This window comes from Sceloporus undulatus, chromosome 3 (genome assembly GCF_019175285.1).
Source record: "Sceloporus undulatus isolate JIND9_A2432 ecotype Alabama chromosome 3, SceUnd_v1.1, whole genome shotgun sequence".
Lineage (NCBI taxonomy): Eukaryota > Metazoa > Chordata > Lepidosauria > Squamata > Phrynosomatidae > Sceloporus > Sceloporus undulatus.
In genome coordinates, this window is record NC_056524.1 from 69,002,791 (window position 1) to 69,017,153 (window position 14,363).

The following is a 14,363-nucleotide window of genomic DNA, read 5'->3' on the forward strand; positions in this document are numbered from 1 at the left end:
CTATCATAGGGTTTCTTGGCAAGATGTGTTCAAAGGAGGGTACCACTGCTAAACATGACTTGCCTGAGGTCACTCACAGGGTTTCCATGGCTGAATGGTGATGGAATGGTGATGACTCCAGGTCTTCCAGAGTCCAACACGCAAACCATTATACCATGCTGCCTCTCAATAAATAATAACAACATGTAGAAAACACAGCACTGAACTATCAGTTAAAATGTACTTGAGTTTCTAAAAAAGATGCCCAGAGCCAAGAATAACTATTCATTCTTATGTAGTATTATTTCTGGTCACTGTAAGTCATTAAAACTCTCAGGCATGACAACATTTATTTCATCACATTGAAGACATTATTTTCAAATATTATTGTTGGTTTCTGATGCACAAGTTTAAGAAGAGCTTCATTTTGTTTTTTGTTTTTTTTTATCTAAAAGTCCAATTTGAATCGCAAGTAATATTAGACCTGAAAACCAATAACATGTCTCCCCGCCCCCAATTTGTGACTTGATTTGATGAGTTGTTGCATACATAATCAGCTCATGGTCAAAGGAACTGTGCAGGAAAATCTTCTATGAAAGTAATATTGGACCTAATTCAAACTCTCAAACTGACCAGATTTCTTTGTATGAGACCTGGAAGGGACAAGAAGAGGAAATGTGATTCCTCCCTCAATGCTTAAGGGTCTTATAAACAGAAGGATGTGTGTATCCTTTGAGCTAAGATGTAGGAATGGATTCTTCATTAATTTTAAAGAAAGCAGCATATAATTTTAGCATTTTTCTTCCCACTGCAAGAATATTTTTAAAACTTTGCAGTTTTTAAAAGACTATTTGCAGTTTGTGAATTACTTTCACAAAATGTGCACAAGGCATTTTTGTGCAGCCCCCGCCTCACACCCATTCCTTAAGGAGAATCAGAGATACAACAGAGAGATGGGAATAGTGCTTCAATCCACCCCAGTCCCCCCATTCCTTAAGGAACATCGGAGATACAACAGAGAGGTGGGAAGAGGGCTTGAATCCACCCCAGCCCTTCCAGCTGAGTAGGAGGACAAAGAGGACCATTAGAGAGGCAGGTGAGAGTTAGGCAAAGTGCCAACTCAGCCTATTTTCTGCTCCCAGCTGAGCTGGAATACAGAACACCACTGGAGGACAAGGCAGGAGAATGGAGATTCATTTTTCATACATATTTTCCATTTCATTTCTACTCTTTTCATAATTGTCCCTTCTGTACACATTTTCCCGAATGAAAGAATTTTGAGGGGTTCCTATGTTTAAAATATATGTACGATTCCATGCATGTGAAATATACAACTTTCATAAATGTGCACATTTCAGAGGCACAATGCTCTTTGTCTCACAATGAACAATTTTGGTAAGAATCTCAAACCTCTAAAATTATTTTCCATTTGTAGCTGAAACAGCAATAGTCATTCATGTCATTTTCTCCTTGTACCTCTGTTACTCAAGTGAATGTACCCATAGCAGCAGTTCATTGGGGTTACTTGTGTGGTGTTTGTTTCCTGCAGCCTACCACAATATACAGTGGACCCTTGTTATACGCCAGGGTTTGGTTCCAAGATCCCCTGTGGATAACAAAATCTGTGTATACTCAAGTCCCATTAAATATAATAACATTGTAAAATGGTGTCCCTTATAAAAAATGGAAAATCAAGGTTTGATATTTGAAATTTATACTTTTTTGAACATTTTCAAATCGTGGATACTTGAATCCGTGTATATAAAATCCGTGTATAAGAAGGGCCGACTGTATTAACAATTTTGCAATAATGCAAACATTGTACTGGGGAAGGGGTGGAGGTGGAAGAGTAAGTAGGATCCCTTAGAGCCTTCTTCTACCGTATCCTCTGGGATGTAAGAAGGTTTGCCTGGCTCTGAGGTCAAGTTTAGACATTTCACAGTTCTTGCCAATTTATTTATTTTTACATTGATATTTCACAGAGGTGCTGTTGGGGTGGCTAACAATTACATAACTAAAATAATTAATACATAAAAATAAATTAAAATAGAAAGAGCAGCAGTGGAGCATAGTTAATAAATACCAAGAGGGAAAGAGAGGGAAAGCAAAAGAAATAAAAATACAGTGTGGCATAAAATGTCTGAAAATATCTAGATTTAAAAAAAAAGGATTTGACTTCCATGAAAATTATAGAAATCAAAATCTCTGCTGAGGGCTAGCATAGGCTGGGAACTATATGCAAAAGCACATCTCTGCTGGGAGTTCCAGACATGATTGTATTTACTTTGCAGATTTGTTATGGACATTTGCTATGTACGCATATAATTCTTCATTCATTTGGTTCTTAAAGAGAGCAACAAATAATTTTAGCATTTTTCTTCCAACTGCAAGAAATTTTTTAAAACTATGCAGTTTTTAAAGTATTTGCAGTTCCATTTGTGGAACATACTTGCAAAACATACTTGCAAAATAATACAGTTTGAGGCCACTTTAATTGCCCTAGCTGAATTCTAAGGAATTCTGGGAACTATAGTTTTGTGAGATATTTAGCCTTTTCTGTCAGACAGCTCTGGTGCAAATATAAACTACACTTCCAAGGATTCCCTAGTACTGAGCCAGGGCAGTTATTTCTGAAGTGTGCTTTGGACCTAAACTAGTAAATTTGCTATGGTCCTTCAGAGGGCCCATTTCAATCCTGTATCCCAGGGCAAGTTCCCTCAATCAGCTGATGAACTGTTTAACAGGTTTCTGCAACCTCACTATACACATAGAGAATCAGGAGATTAGAGGGCAGGCTAGGCTAGATCCCTCTTCTCTGGCTTATTACTTTTACATGGTCAGGAACTGTTCTCTTTTAAATAATGGGAAACCCTTCTAATACAAAATTCACTACTGGAAATGCTACAGCCCAGAAAAAGTTGCATGCCCCTGCTTTCTCTTTTGTTTTGATTCATTTATAGGATACAGGAAGAGTGAGAAACAATGGCTATCATATTCTGTGTGTGTTTGTGTCCATGCTGGAGCTTGAAAAGGTTACTTTTTGGACAACATTTCCCATAGTCCTTCAGTCAGGAGGGATGCTGGCTAGAGGATTCTTGGGCTTGTAGTCCAACATGTAACTTTTTAAAGTTCTTCTTCATGAATATGTAAGAAAACTGGACATTTTCTCCCCAAGGCGCCAATATTCATATTGAAGGACTTCACATGGAGCACTGTCCACATAGACTTAGAACTTTACTGCACCCATTTCCCCCCATTACGGGTACGGGAGGAGGATGCTTGTGTGCCAAAAACAGATTTTATCGCATGCCAAAGTGTCCTCCAAAAGGCTCTGTTCCGTCCCCCGGCACCAAGCCGTCCCTGTTCAGTGTTGAGGGGCGCTAAATGTTCTGGTTGGAAATTTTCTGACTGAGGAAAATGGTGTCTGCAGCATCTGCCCCTAAATACTTTCCCTATTTATGGTGTGTGTGTGTTTGTAAGTATTTGTGAGAGAAAGTCACATCAATTCTAGAAAGCATGTTACACTCTTAAGCCTTTTCATCCTTCTTAAATTTACAGTTAGCATGCATCTGTTAAACAGAAATCCTGAGCTTTAAAAATATGGCCTATAGGAAGGGGGAGCAGTGGCAGCATTACCTGTATTTCTAGCATGCATTAACCGTGGAGAGTTTTGTAAGGCCTTATCAACATCATCTGAAGTCAAATGTGGAAGAGGAGCTACAAAACAAAAAGCAACACCAAAATTTATAAAAAGATATTCAGAAGTATCTCAATAACCACTTTCTTTTATTCTAATTGGATTGATTTTTGGTGATTCTAGCATCCATTCATTCTGCTCTTTTGGGGTTTGGGTTTATGATACCCCTGGAAGCTGGGAATTAATTTAATTCAACATATGGACATAGCCTGGTGACTAGTAAGCCTATGAAAATGGCAATGTCATGTTGGTGTTGCATTGCCTGCTTTTTTTTTTTTTTAAAAAAAGGTAAGTTTGGTCATTCATATTTTATGATGATAATCTGAAATATGTTTCACTATTCTTCAAATAACCAATTTACTCCTTCTCCTCCCTGTAAGTACTGCTTATAAGAATTGTTTTATTTATATTTAGGGGGCTCTTTTTTAATTCTTAAACCATACAACTTCCATTTTAATGGGAGTCTGAAAAAGTGCTCCTTTGTGCAGTGCAGAACAGATATATTTAATCATGCCTGGAATTCCTTTACAAATAAATATGCCCATGTCATTATTTAGAATTATTGATTCAGTAACAGAAAGCAGGAAAAAAATATGTGACCAGAAAAAACATTACTACAAATTATGTAGATTATATTCACAACCTAATTTTGGGTCTTTGCAATCCCTAAAATAGTTGATATTTTCTTAATCTGAAATCTAGACACAGAACACTGTGAGCATAGTATTTAGAGCTGAAAACTGTAACAAGCATTAGAGTAAAAAAATGCAGTGGACAAAAACTTTTAAATATTTATAAATATATGAAAAGTTCTTACTTTCTCTGAGGTAGTGTAGGTGTGAGAGGAGAATGTCTGCATTATAGCTTGGTGTGAGCCTCTGGAAGTCATCTTTGGTCATCTTGCACAATTCCTTCCCATCAATATTCTGAAACAACAGAATATCCACATCTGGGAGACTATATTCTTTGACAGCCCATTCCAACCACTGGCGTACATGGTCTGTGCTCCACAGCATGGGATCTGTTTTGAAAGGCAGAAAGTTTCATAGTGTTATGTTCTGGATTACTATTACTACTACAAAACTGATTGGCTGGATTTGTTTCCATGGTATATGTGTATTATCTAGTTTGACCATCCAGCAGTAAACTTACACCTTTAAGCAAATCAACTGAATTTTTGAGGACCTGATTTTCATTAAATTTCCTCATCCAATTCATAGTACAATTTTCTCTCCCCCACCTCGTGTGTGTGTGTGTGTGTGTGTGTGTGTGTGTGAGGTGAGGGGAGGGAGAGAAAGAATGCACAAAAATATAACTGGGGTGAGAAAATTGTATTATGACAAAGTCCTATCCACTGATCTTACAAGACTAATAATTCACAGCTAAGCAGTGGGTATGTGAGAGGGAATGTGAATATGTGTATATGTGCATATGTACACATGTGTTTGCTTTTGTTTTGCCACATCATCCTGCAAACTGAAATGGCTGTGTATAAATGAAAACATCTGGCAGTCAGACACAGAGCTTTATCCACATATTTATTGTTCAGCTCAGCAGACAGCTGCTTATGCCCACAGACCTCTTGCTCCTTGAAGTACATTTGCATCTACTGTATATATGCTTAAAACAGATGTGGATAAGATGAAACTGTTTATGACCAGTTGCAGTTCAAAAACTAGGATATGTATCAATATTCAGGGTGGGTTTTTTAGCCCACAAGAACAAAATGCTTTAGGAGAGAATATGATTTCACAGCCTGCTTCTGAAAAAAATCAAGCCCTATATGACTGTGTAGATTATGCAAGAAGCATATAGTTTGACAAATAACTGACAGAATTACAGCTTGCAATTTTAGCCACAGCTAATGTTCTTGCAGTTTTTTGCTACAGCATAACTGTAAGAATATTAAGCAAGAAGAAAAAATGTTTCACTTAATTCTTTTTTATAGTATTCTGAGTAAACCCTTCTTTTCCATTAATATTTTGACCCATACAAGTGGCCACCTGTGTATGTCACTATTGAAAATATTGTTGCTGTGAATTACTTTGGCCTCATGTGAACACAGTCCCCCCCATCCACAAAGTATCCATCCATTTAATACACAGCAACAAGGTATACCAACAATGCACAGTACGCAAGAAAGCCATTTTTGTGCTGAAAATTAAATTCCAAGAAAAGCTGGCAGATCATTAGTTCCCTCTTCTTCATTAGCCAGTATGCATCCTGGACTATCATCTACTTTTTCATTGTAATTCTTTTCAGAGAAATATGTGGGTCTTGTAAATATAATCTGTGATCTGATGATGTTCCTTTGTGGGATTCTGCAGCTCCCCCTCCTCCTCTTTTTCAGGCTTTTGTGCTGAGTAACAGATTACACATCAGGAATCAGATGTTGTAACACTCCCATTCCTTTAAGTGCAAACCATGGGTCCCTGCCTTTATTTTATACAAAAAGAGTTTTCTGGAGAGAGGTATGCATGTAAACCACACTGGTTATGTCTAATTTCATGACCAACTAAAAATCCTGTCACTGTTATGTTGTGCTCTCATACTAATGCCAGTCCTTGCTTCATGAATTGTCAAAAAATCCCACAAACATCCCCACCAAGACACTAAGGTGAAAGTGATCAGAAGTCTACTTCTGGCTTTGAATAATTGATATGGTCAAGATTCTACATCAGGACTAGTACTGTACCTGTAACAGATCGCTTCAAAAACTGACCTCTTAATACATGCAGCCCTGACACTAAAATAAATACTGAGGCACTGGGGAGCAGGATGGTGAGAAATGATGCATCCAGCCTTCTTTTGGTACTAAGGTATGATGCTACAAGTGATGTCAGGGACTCTTGCATCTCAAGAAATTCTTCTGTTGGGGCTGCATGGCTTAAAATCATCAGGTTGGAGGAGACCACAAGGGCCATCCAGTCAAATCCCCAGGCATCAAAGCATCCCTGACAGGTGGCCATCCAGCCTGCCTCTGCTTAAAGACCTCCAAAGAAGAAGACTCCACCACATTCCAAGGGAGTGTGTTCCACCACTGAACAGCTCTTATTGTCAGGAAGTTCCTTCTAATGTTGAGGTGGAATCTCTTCTCCTGTAGCTGGCATTCATTGCTCTGTTTTCTAGTCTTTGGATCAGCAGAAAACAATCTTGCTCCATCCTTAATGTGACAGTCCTTCAAATACTTAAACAGGGTTATCATATCACCTCTTAGCCATCTCTTTTCCAGGCTTAACATATCCAGCGCCCTAAGTCTTTCCTCATAGGGCATGGTTTCCAGGCCCTTCAACATTTTGGTGGCTCTCCTTTGTCAACATCCTTTTTGAACTGTGGTACCCAGAACTGGACACAGTATTCCAAATGAGGCCTAACCAGAGCAGAATAGAGTGGCACTTTTACTTCCCTTGATCAAGACACTATGCTTCAGTTGATGCAGCCTATAATAGCATTAGCCTTTTTAGCTAATGCATCACACTGTTGATTCATGTTCAACTTGTGGTCTACTAGGACTCCTAGATCCCTTTCACATGTCGTCTTGTTAAGCCAGGTATCCTCCATCCTATATCTATGTATTTCATTTTTTGCTCTAAGTGCAGTACCTTACATTTCTCCATTTTGAAGTTCATTTTATTAGCTTTGGTCCAGCTTTCTAATCTATGAAGGCCATTTTGAATTTTGATCCTGTCCTCTGGGATATTAGCTGCTCCTCCTTCATCTGCAGTTTTGATGAGCATGCCCTCTATTCCTTCATCCAAGTCATTGATAAAGCTGTTGAATAGCACTGGGCACAGGACACAACCCTGTGGCAACCCACTTGTCACTCCTCTCTGTGATGAAGAGGTTCCGTTGTTGAGTACTCTTTGGGTTCGGCCGGTCAACCAATTACAAATCCACTAAATAACTATATTTTCTAGCTTGTTTGCAAGAATACCATGGAGGACCTTGTCAAAGTCCTTACTGAAATCAAGATATGCTACAGCATTCCCTTCATCTACCAAACTGGTAATTTTAGCCAAAAAAGGAAATCAGATTAGTCTGGCATGACTTGTTTCTCAAAAACCCATGTTGACTTTTTGTGATTATGGCCTTGCTTTCTAAGTGTTCACAGACTCTGTTTAATTATCTGCTCTAGAAGCTTTCCTGGTATTGATGGCAGACTAACTGGGTAATAATTGTTGGAATCCTCTCCCCCCCCCCCCCTTTTTTTTAAAGATAGGGGCACTTTTTGCCCTCCTCTGGTCTGCTGGGACTTCTTCTGTTCTCCAGGAGTTCTCAAAAATTGTTGACAATGGCTCTGAGATTACATTTGCCAATTCTTTTAATATCTTTGGATGCAGTTCATCTGGTCCCAGAGACTTAAATTCATTTAGATTAACCAGGCATTTTTCCTATTCTGTCCTCTGCTCCATTTTTCTCAGGCTGAGCACTCTTTTCATTTTCTGAGAAGACTGAGGCAAATAAGTGATTGAGTAATTCTGCCTTTTCTCTGTCCCCTGTTAGCATTTTGCCATCTTCTGCATACAATGGCCCTATCATTTCCTTCTTCTTCCTTTTGCTATGGACATATCCCCAAAAGCCCTTTTTGTTATTCTTAACCTCTCTAGCAAGCCTGAGGTCACTCTGTGATTTTGCCTTTCTTACTTTACCACTACATGTGCTAGCTATTTCTTTGCATTTCTCCATGGTGATTTCCCCCCTTTTCCATTTTTTTAATACATCTCCCATTTAAAACTTAGTTCCTCTGAAAGTTCTTTAGTCATCCATCCTGGTTTCATGAGACACCTCCCATTTTTCTTCCTCATTGGAACTGTTTTAAATTGTGTCTTCAGTATCTCCTTTTGAGAAACTCCCATCCATCCTGAACTCCCTTCTCTTTTAGTATACCTGATCAGGGGATCAGCCCCAATATTTCCTTAAGTTTACTGAAATCAGCTCTCCTAAAGTCTAGAATGTGTGTCTGACTATGCTTGGCTTCTCCTTTCCACTGTAAAACAAACTCCAGAAGAACATGATCATTCCCACCTAAGGATCCCACCACTTGCACCCCATTAACCAGGTCATCCATGTTGATTAGGATCAGATCTAAAATAGATGACCCCCTTGTGGCCTTTTCCACCTTTTGGACAATGAAATTGTCTTCCAGACAAATGAGGAATTTGCTACAGGTTTGGCTGAGTTTGACTTCTAGCAAATATCAGGATAGTTAAAGTTATCCATTACTATTAGATTTATCTTTTATGAGTATGCGGTCCTTGCATTTGCATGCTTTTGAACTGCTAGGTTGGCGGAAGCTGGGACTAGTGATGGGAGCTCACCCATTAGGAGGCACTCCTTTATTACTACATTCCAATCATGAGACTCATCCCACCAGCCATTAGTGACGCCTATTATTTCATATTTGCTTTGTTGTTCTAGGAGTTCAAGTTCCATCTTGCTTATTTCCCATGCTCTGTGCATTAGTGTAGAGACATCTAAGACCATGTGTCTTGCTTCCTGTGTAATTTTTTTTTGCCTCTCACTGTTGGGTGCTTGCACTGTTTGCCTTGTTCCCTCTATGACAGTTTGACTATTTTCTCCAGCCCTTTTGCCTTCCAAAATACTGTCTCCCTTAAAAATCCTCAAGTCAGTCCTCAAAATGATTCAATGAATGTAAAAGTGAATTCACAGAATTCAAGCTTGCCTAGTGAGGACACAAGAGTGAGCCTTCTCAGTGGCTGCTCCCACCCTCTGCAACTCCCTTCTGCAGGAGGCTAGGCAGGAACCTTCCCTGCTTTCACTATCAAGCAAAGCATTCTTATTTAAGAATGGTTTTCATGCTTAAGCAGGCAAGGTATTTAATACAGATGTATGTTTAATTTGTTTTTAACTTTAGTATAATTTATAATCAGTTTTATAATGTTTTAAAGTGATGTACATGAACATCCACAGATTCTGGTATCCACTGCAAGTTCTGGAACCAAAATCCAGCAGATACCAAGGGCCCATTGTAAGAACCAATTAGTTTGAATATCAAGTCTTTTCATGATACAGCCAAAATTAATGTCCTCTGATTTCTAAAGAGAAAAATGAACCACATGCACAAATCTCCTTCTGAAATCATTATGAAACTAAGAATAGGTTTAATTGAATGGATTGTGGCCCCACTGTTTATCAGTGGGACATATTCTATTCAAAATATTTATTTTAATACATTTATTTTCTCACCCGCAGGAACAATAACTCTCCGTTCATTGGTGGTCATGTTTGGTGGTGGGATGTGCTTTTCTTCCATATAGTTTCCATAATTCATAGCAACGTTTTCTGTGCTGTTAGCCATCTTCCCTCCTTTTGACACACTGCAATTATCAGGGGAATTCCTATGGAAATAGTTGAAGTTTTCATGGGTAACAAGTAATGAGCGTTAGTGTTTTTATTTTATTTTTCAGTAAATACAGTTCACAAGAGAAAGGTATGTTGCAAGATGTTTTTTGCATGATGCTCGCCATAGTAACTCTCAATATCTCAGCATATGTTAAACAATCCTGTTTCTGGTAGCTATTCCTAGTGGATACAGAGTCCACAAAACACTAATGTGTTACAACATTTGACTCTGTGTATTAAAAGAAAAAGAAAATGGTGGAAAAAATGGAAACTAAGATTAAGTATGGATGTGTAGGCTAAAATATTAGACCTGATAAAGTTCTTACCAACTTTTAAAAATAAGTACACTGTCTTACTACATTGGTACAAAAATCAATAAGACACAAAATAAAAATATGATAATTCAGCATATAATAACATGTAAAAAACAGCCCTAACACCAGCAGTAGATAAACCCATACTGCTCAACAATTGGTAGCCACAATGGCTAAAATAACGAAACAGAGTTAACTTACTCAGCTCTCCCCTGAGAATTATAGAACATTTATTATCTGAAAATGTTAACACTCTGAATGTTTCTCTACTAAATGTCTCACAAAGGTAGGATCCAATACAGACTCTCCTGAGAATGCATTAATGTTGGAAAGATGGTCTGGGAAGATCAACTCCCAGAAGGTACACTGGGTCAGTTTCTTTTCTTTTGAGATTGGTAGATAACAATAAGCTTCTTGAATTGGGCCTTGAAAAAAGTAGGCAAGTTTAGAAGGACCACACCTCTGTCTTAGGTTTTTTTATTTTTAAAAAAATATTAATATACATACCTATGACAAATCAAGCCTGAACACTCCCTAGAAGCCAAGATGACTAAACTGAGACTGTTGTATTTTGGACTTATAACGAGAAGACATGACACATCAGAAAATGCAATAATGCTTCATAAAGGAGAAATAGGGAAATGAGACCACATTCCAGATGGATAGTATCAATAAAGGAAGCCATGTTCCTGAGTATGCAAGACCTAAGTTGGGTGGTTGATGACAGGGTGACTTGGAAGCCTCAATATTCACAGGTTGCCATAAGTAAAAGTCAACTTGATGGCAGTTAATAATATCCTGCTTGTCTTCCAATGAATTCAAGATGATGCTCATGAGTTTCCTCCTCCCCATTTAATCCTCACAACAGACCTGTGAGCCTGGGTCAGACTGACAGAGATTGCCCCAAGATCACTCAGGGCCAAAACGGATGGGCAAAATACCATGGTATCCTGCCTGCAGTTTCTATCTGGATCAGTCCAGTGTTCATCCGCCTGGTGTTGCATCATGGCACTGTGTGCCCTTTACCAGCTGCTGCCATTGTGTCTGTCTGAAAGGCTCCTGCTACAGCACATAAGGACAGAAAAGGGTGCCTGGCTACACCTAGATGGCCATGCAATCCCTTCTGACATCAGAGGCCACAACAGGGGCCTTCAGGATGGACACAACAACAGCAACAGATAAGGTGCATGAGGGGCCATCTGGTCTGCCCATTGTCACCACAAAGTTTTCCTTAAACTCTGAACCAAAGAGCTGGCATTTTTGTAATGGATTAAAGTCTCTTTGGACTGAGATTGGTCCAGGACTGCTGGATCGGCATCTGCGCCCAGCCTAGGGCTAATGTCTGTGTTTTTTAGACAGGATGGCATCAGAGCAGGAGGAAAGCAGGCCTTTTAGCTCATGCACATGGGGTGACAATTAATTTTATTACTCAGTAGAGAGGAGCATCTGGATCCCCCAAATCCCAGCCCAACAGACTAACCACTATACCACATATGGGGAATTGTTTAACATTCTGTAACATCAGTAGCTTCTAAACCCTTTTCAAGAGCTGATCCATATAGTGTGACAAATCCAAAATGTTAAACTGGGCATAGATGAATAGTAGCAAGAACATGCATCTATCCCACAGAAGGAAATAGCTGGGTAAAAAGAAAGAAAGAAAGAAAGAAAGACAGACAGACAGACAGACAGACAGACAGACAGACAGACAGACAGATTGATTCTTGGTAGTGTAAGGCAAGGCATGGACATCTAGAGAAGATCTGCAGTCACACAGCTTTTATACATTCAGCAAAAACTTTTAAAGTTAACATTCCACAAATAATCTAATGGCAGCACAATGTTCCCTCTGTTGGATAGGGGAATGATATTTTATTAGACAGAAACAATTGGTTATAAATTCACAAGCTATAAAACAGCTTAAATTAAACAAACAACATTTTAATTAAGAATTCCTAGGGAAAATGAAATTACATAGCATGAGGATGTTTTTGATGATCACAGGAAAATGTCACCAGCAGTTCTGCCTCATTTCTGGCCTCTTTCCTCCACCATTCTTGCCTCTTACATATCTAAAGTGGCCATTCACCAGTGCAACACAGCTTGTAGATATTTAACCCTAGAGACAAAATTTCCTCTCAATTCAACAAGGTACTTTTAGATCCTGGATTTAATGGTCTCACCAGGGCAGAGGTGTATGTATCTGTTTCATACATTTATGTATGTTTTGTCAGTTGTGAAGCACACAATAGTTATTCCTCTTCTGATCGCTCCCTTTAATTCTGCCATTTCATCCTTTTTAAACTACATTCTTGACCTCTGAGAGAACAAAGCACACTCATTTTGGAGATAATGACTAATATGGAATCAAGTACAGTATATACAGAACTGATGCGGAGGGACACGATGGCTTAGTGGTTAAGACACTGACTCTGATGATTGCAAGGTTGACATACCGGCAGTTTGAGAACAAGTGCCACATGACAGAGTGAGCTCCCATCAATAGTCCCAGCTTCTGCCAACTTAGCAGTTTGAAAGCATGTAAAAGTGCAAGTAGATAAACAGGGAACACTTTGGTGGGAAGGTAATAGCATTCTGTGCAGTTATGCTAGCCACATGACCATGGAAGTCATCTTTGATAAAACTGGCTCCCTCGGCTTAGTAACAGTGATGAGTACCCTATAGTCAGACACAACTAGACAAACGTGTCAAAGAGGAAACCTTTACCTTTATATACAGAAACAGAATTGAGTATTGCAACTTATTATTTTTAATTCTGAAATGCACTATAAATTCTACTGCAGATGTGTCAGCTGAGTTTACCAAGCCAACTTACAGCACAGTCTGAGGAAGATGCACTCAGATGCAGCCAACACAATATCGTAGCTGAGTACGGAAACAAAAGCTCCCATCTTTTGGTATTGGCAATGCACTGATGACTTTACAACCTTTAAAGAACTCAGAGGCACAGTTGATTCATCCAAAGCCCTTGGAAGCTTTATCTTCAGTTGCAATATGATACAAATATATACAAACTCTCCTCTCCGAATTCTTATCAACTTTTGTGTCTGATTTAAACCAACTCCCAGCTTCAAATCACAACAACACAAACAATACAACCAACCCACAAGTGACTTGAAACCTGGTCCACTTACATAGTGTGTAGGCTATGAGTCATCATCTGGTGCCACAAAGCTTGATGCAACCTCTGCAGAAAGTTTGCATGATCACATGTGCTCTGAATCAGCATTCTATGTCTGTCCCATAGAATGTGTGTCACCTGTTACTCAAAATATTTCCTCAGTTTGGTAAAGGCATATTTCTCCAACAGGATGTAGTCACCATCCACATCTTCACCCCAAATAAGGCAGAGGTGAAATAATTGTACTGGTAAACTCGGTGGGACCAAAATTAATAAAGTGGTATTTTTATAAATGAAATTCCTTCAAATTAACAGTATCGATTTCCCTTGAAAAGATCTTGGAATGTAATATAAAATTCTTGCTGTAACAATGAAGTACATCATCAGATGTTAGACTGCTATGAACAATTGCATGTTGAAAGTACAATAAACATTTTTGAGTACTTTCTTTAAAAGACTGATAGCAATCAGCATTTGGCAGACTTCTTGCTAGGGTGGGTCTCTCAACTTAATATAAACAGGGAAAGAGGAGAAAAGGAGAAATCAGCATTTCTTAATGTAATCAAGAAGTTTGTGAACTAGAAATTTACCTTAACAATTAACTGAGGAAAGTGACTGACTTTAGATGTCACATGAGCTCCACACGAGAGTATCCACACATGCACACAAATACTACCCAAGTGTCTCTGAAACAATAAACCTTGGAAACATTCTAAGTCATAAGGAAAGTTGCTTTTGAAGAAGAATTAAATGAGGACACTGTATTTTTACATGTGGAACCTCTACTGCCCACCAAGGATAACTCGTCTGCACTGCAGCCAGATTACTTACACATATTTAACTCAAAGGATTGGTGTAGTAGCCTCCT

At 38.8% G+C, this 14,363-nt stretch overlaps 1 protein-coding gene across 3 annotated transcripts in view; it reads right to left on the reverse strand.

The window, feature by feature from the left end:
- ERG (ETS transcription factor ERG) overlaps window positions 1–14,363 on the reverse strand; it is a 177,612-nt gene that overhangs the window by 20,555 nt on the left and 142,694 nt on the right. For 2 of the 3 annotated variants that reach the window (XM_042460802.1, XM_042460803.1), the window contains 3 exons: window positions 9,884–10,035; window positions 4,494–4,697; window positions 3,616–3,696 (listed from right to left, as the gene is read on the reverse strand). In XM_042460802.1, coding sequence (XP_042316736.1) covers window positions 3,616–3,696; window positions 4,494–4,697; window positions 9,884–10,035 — 437 coding nt within the window. The remainder of the gene's footprint in view (window positions 1–3,615; window positions 3,697–4,493; window positions 4,698–9,883; window positions 10,036–14,363) is intronic. The other variant, XM_042460804.1, reaches the window with a different exon arrangement.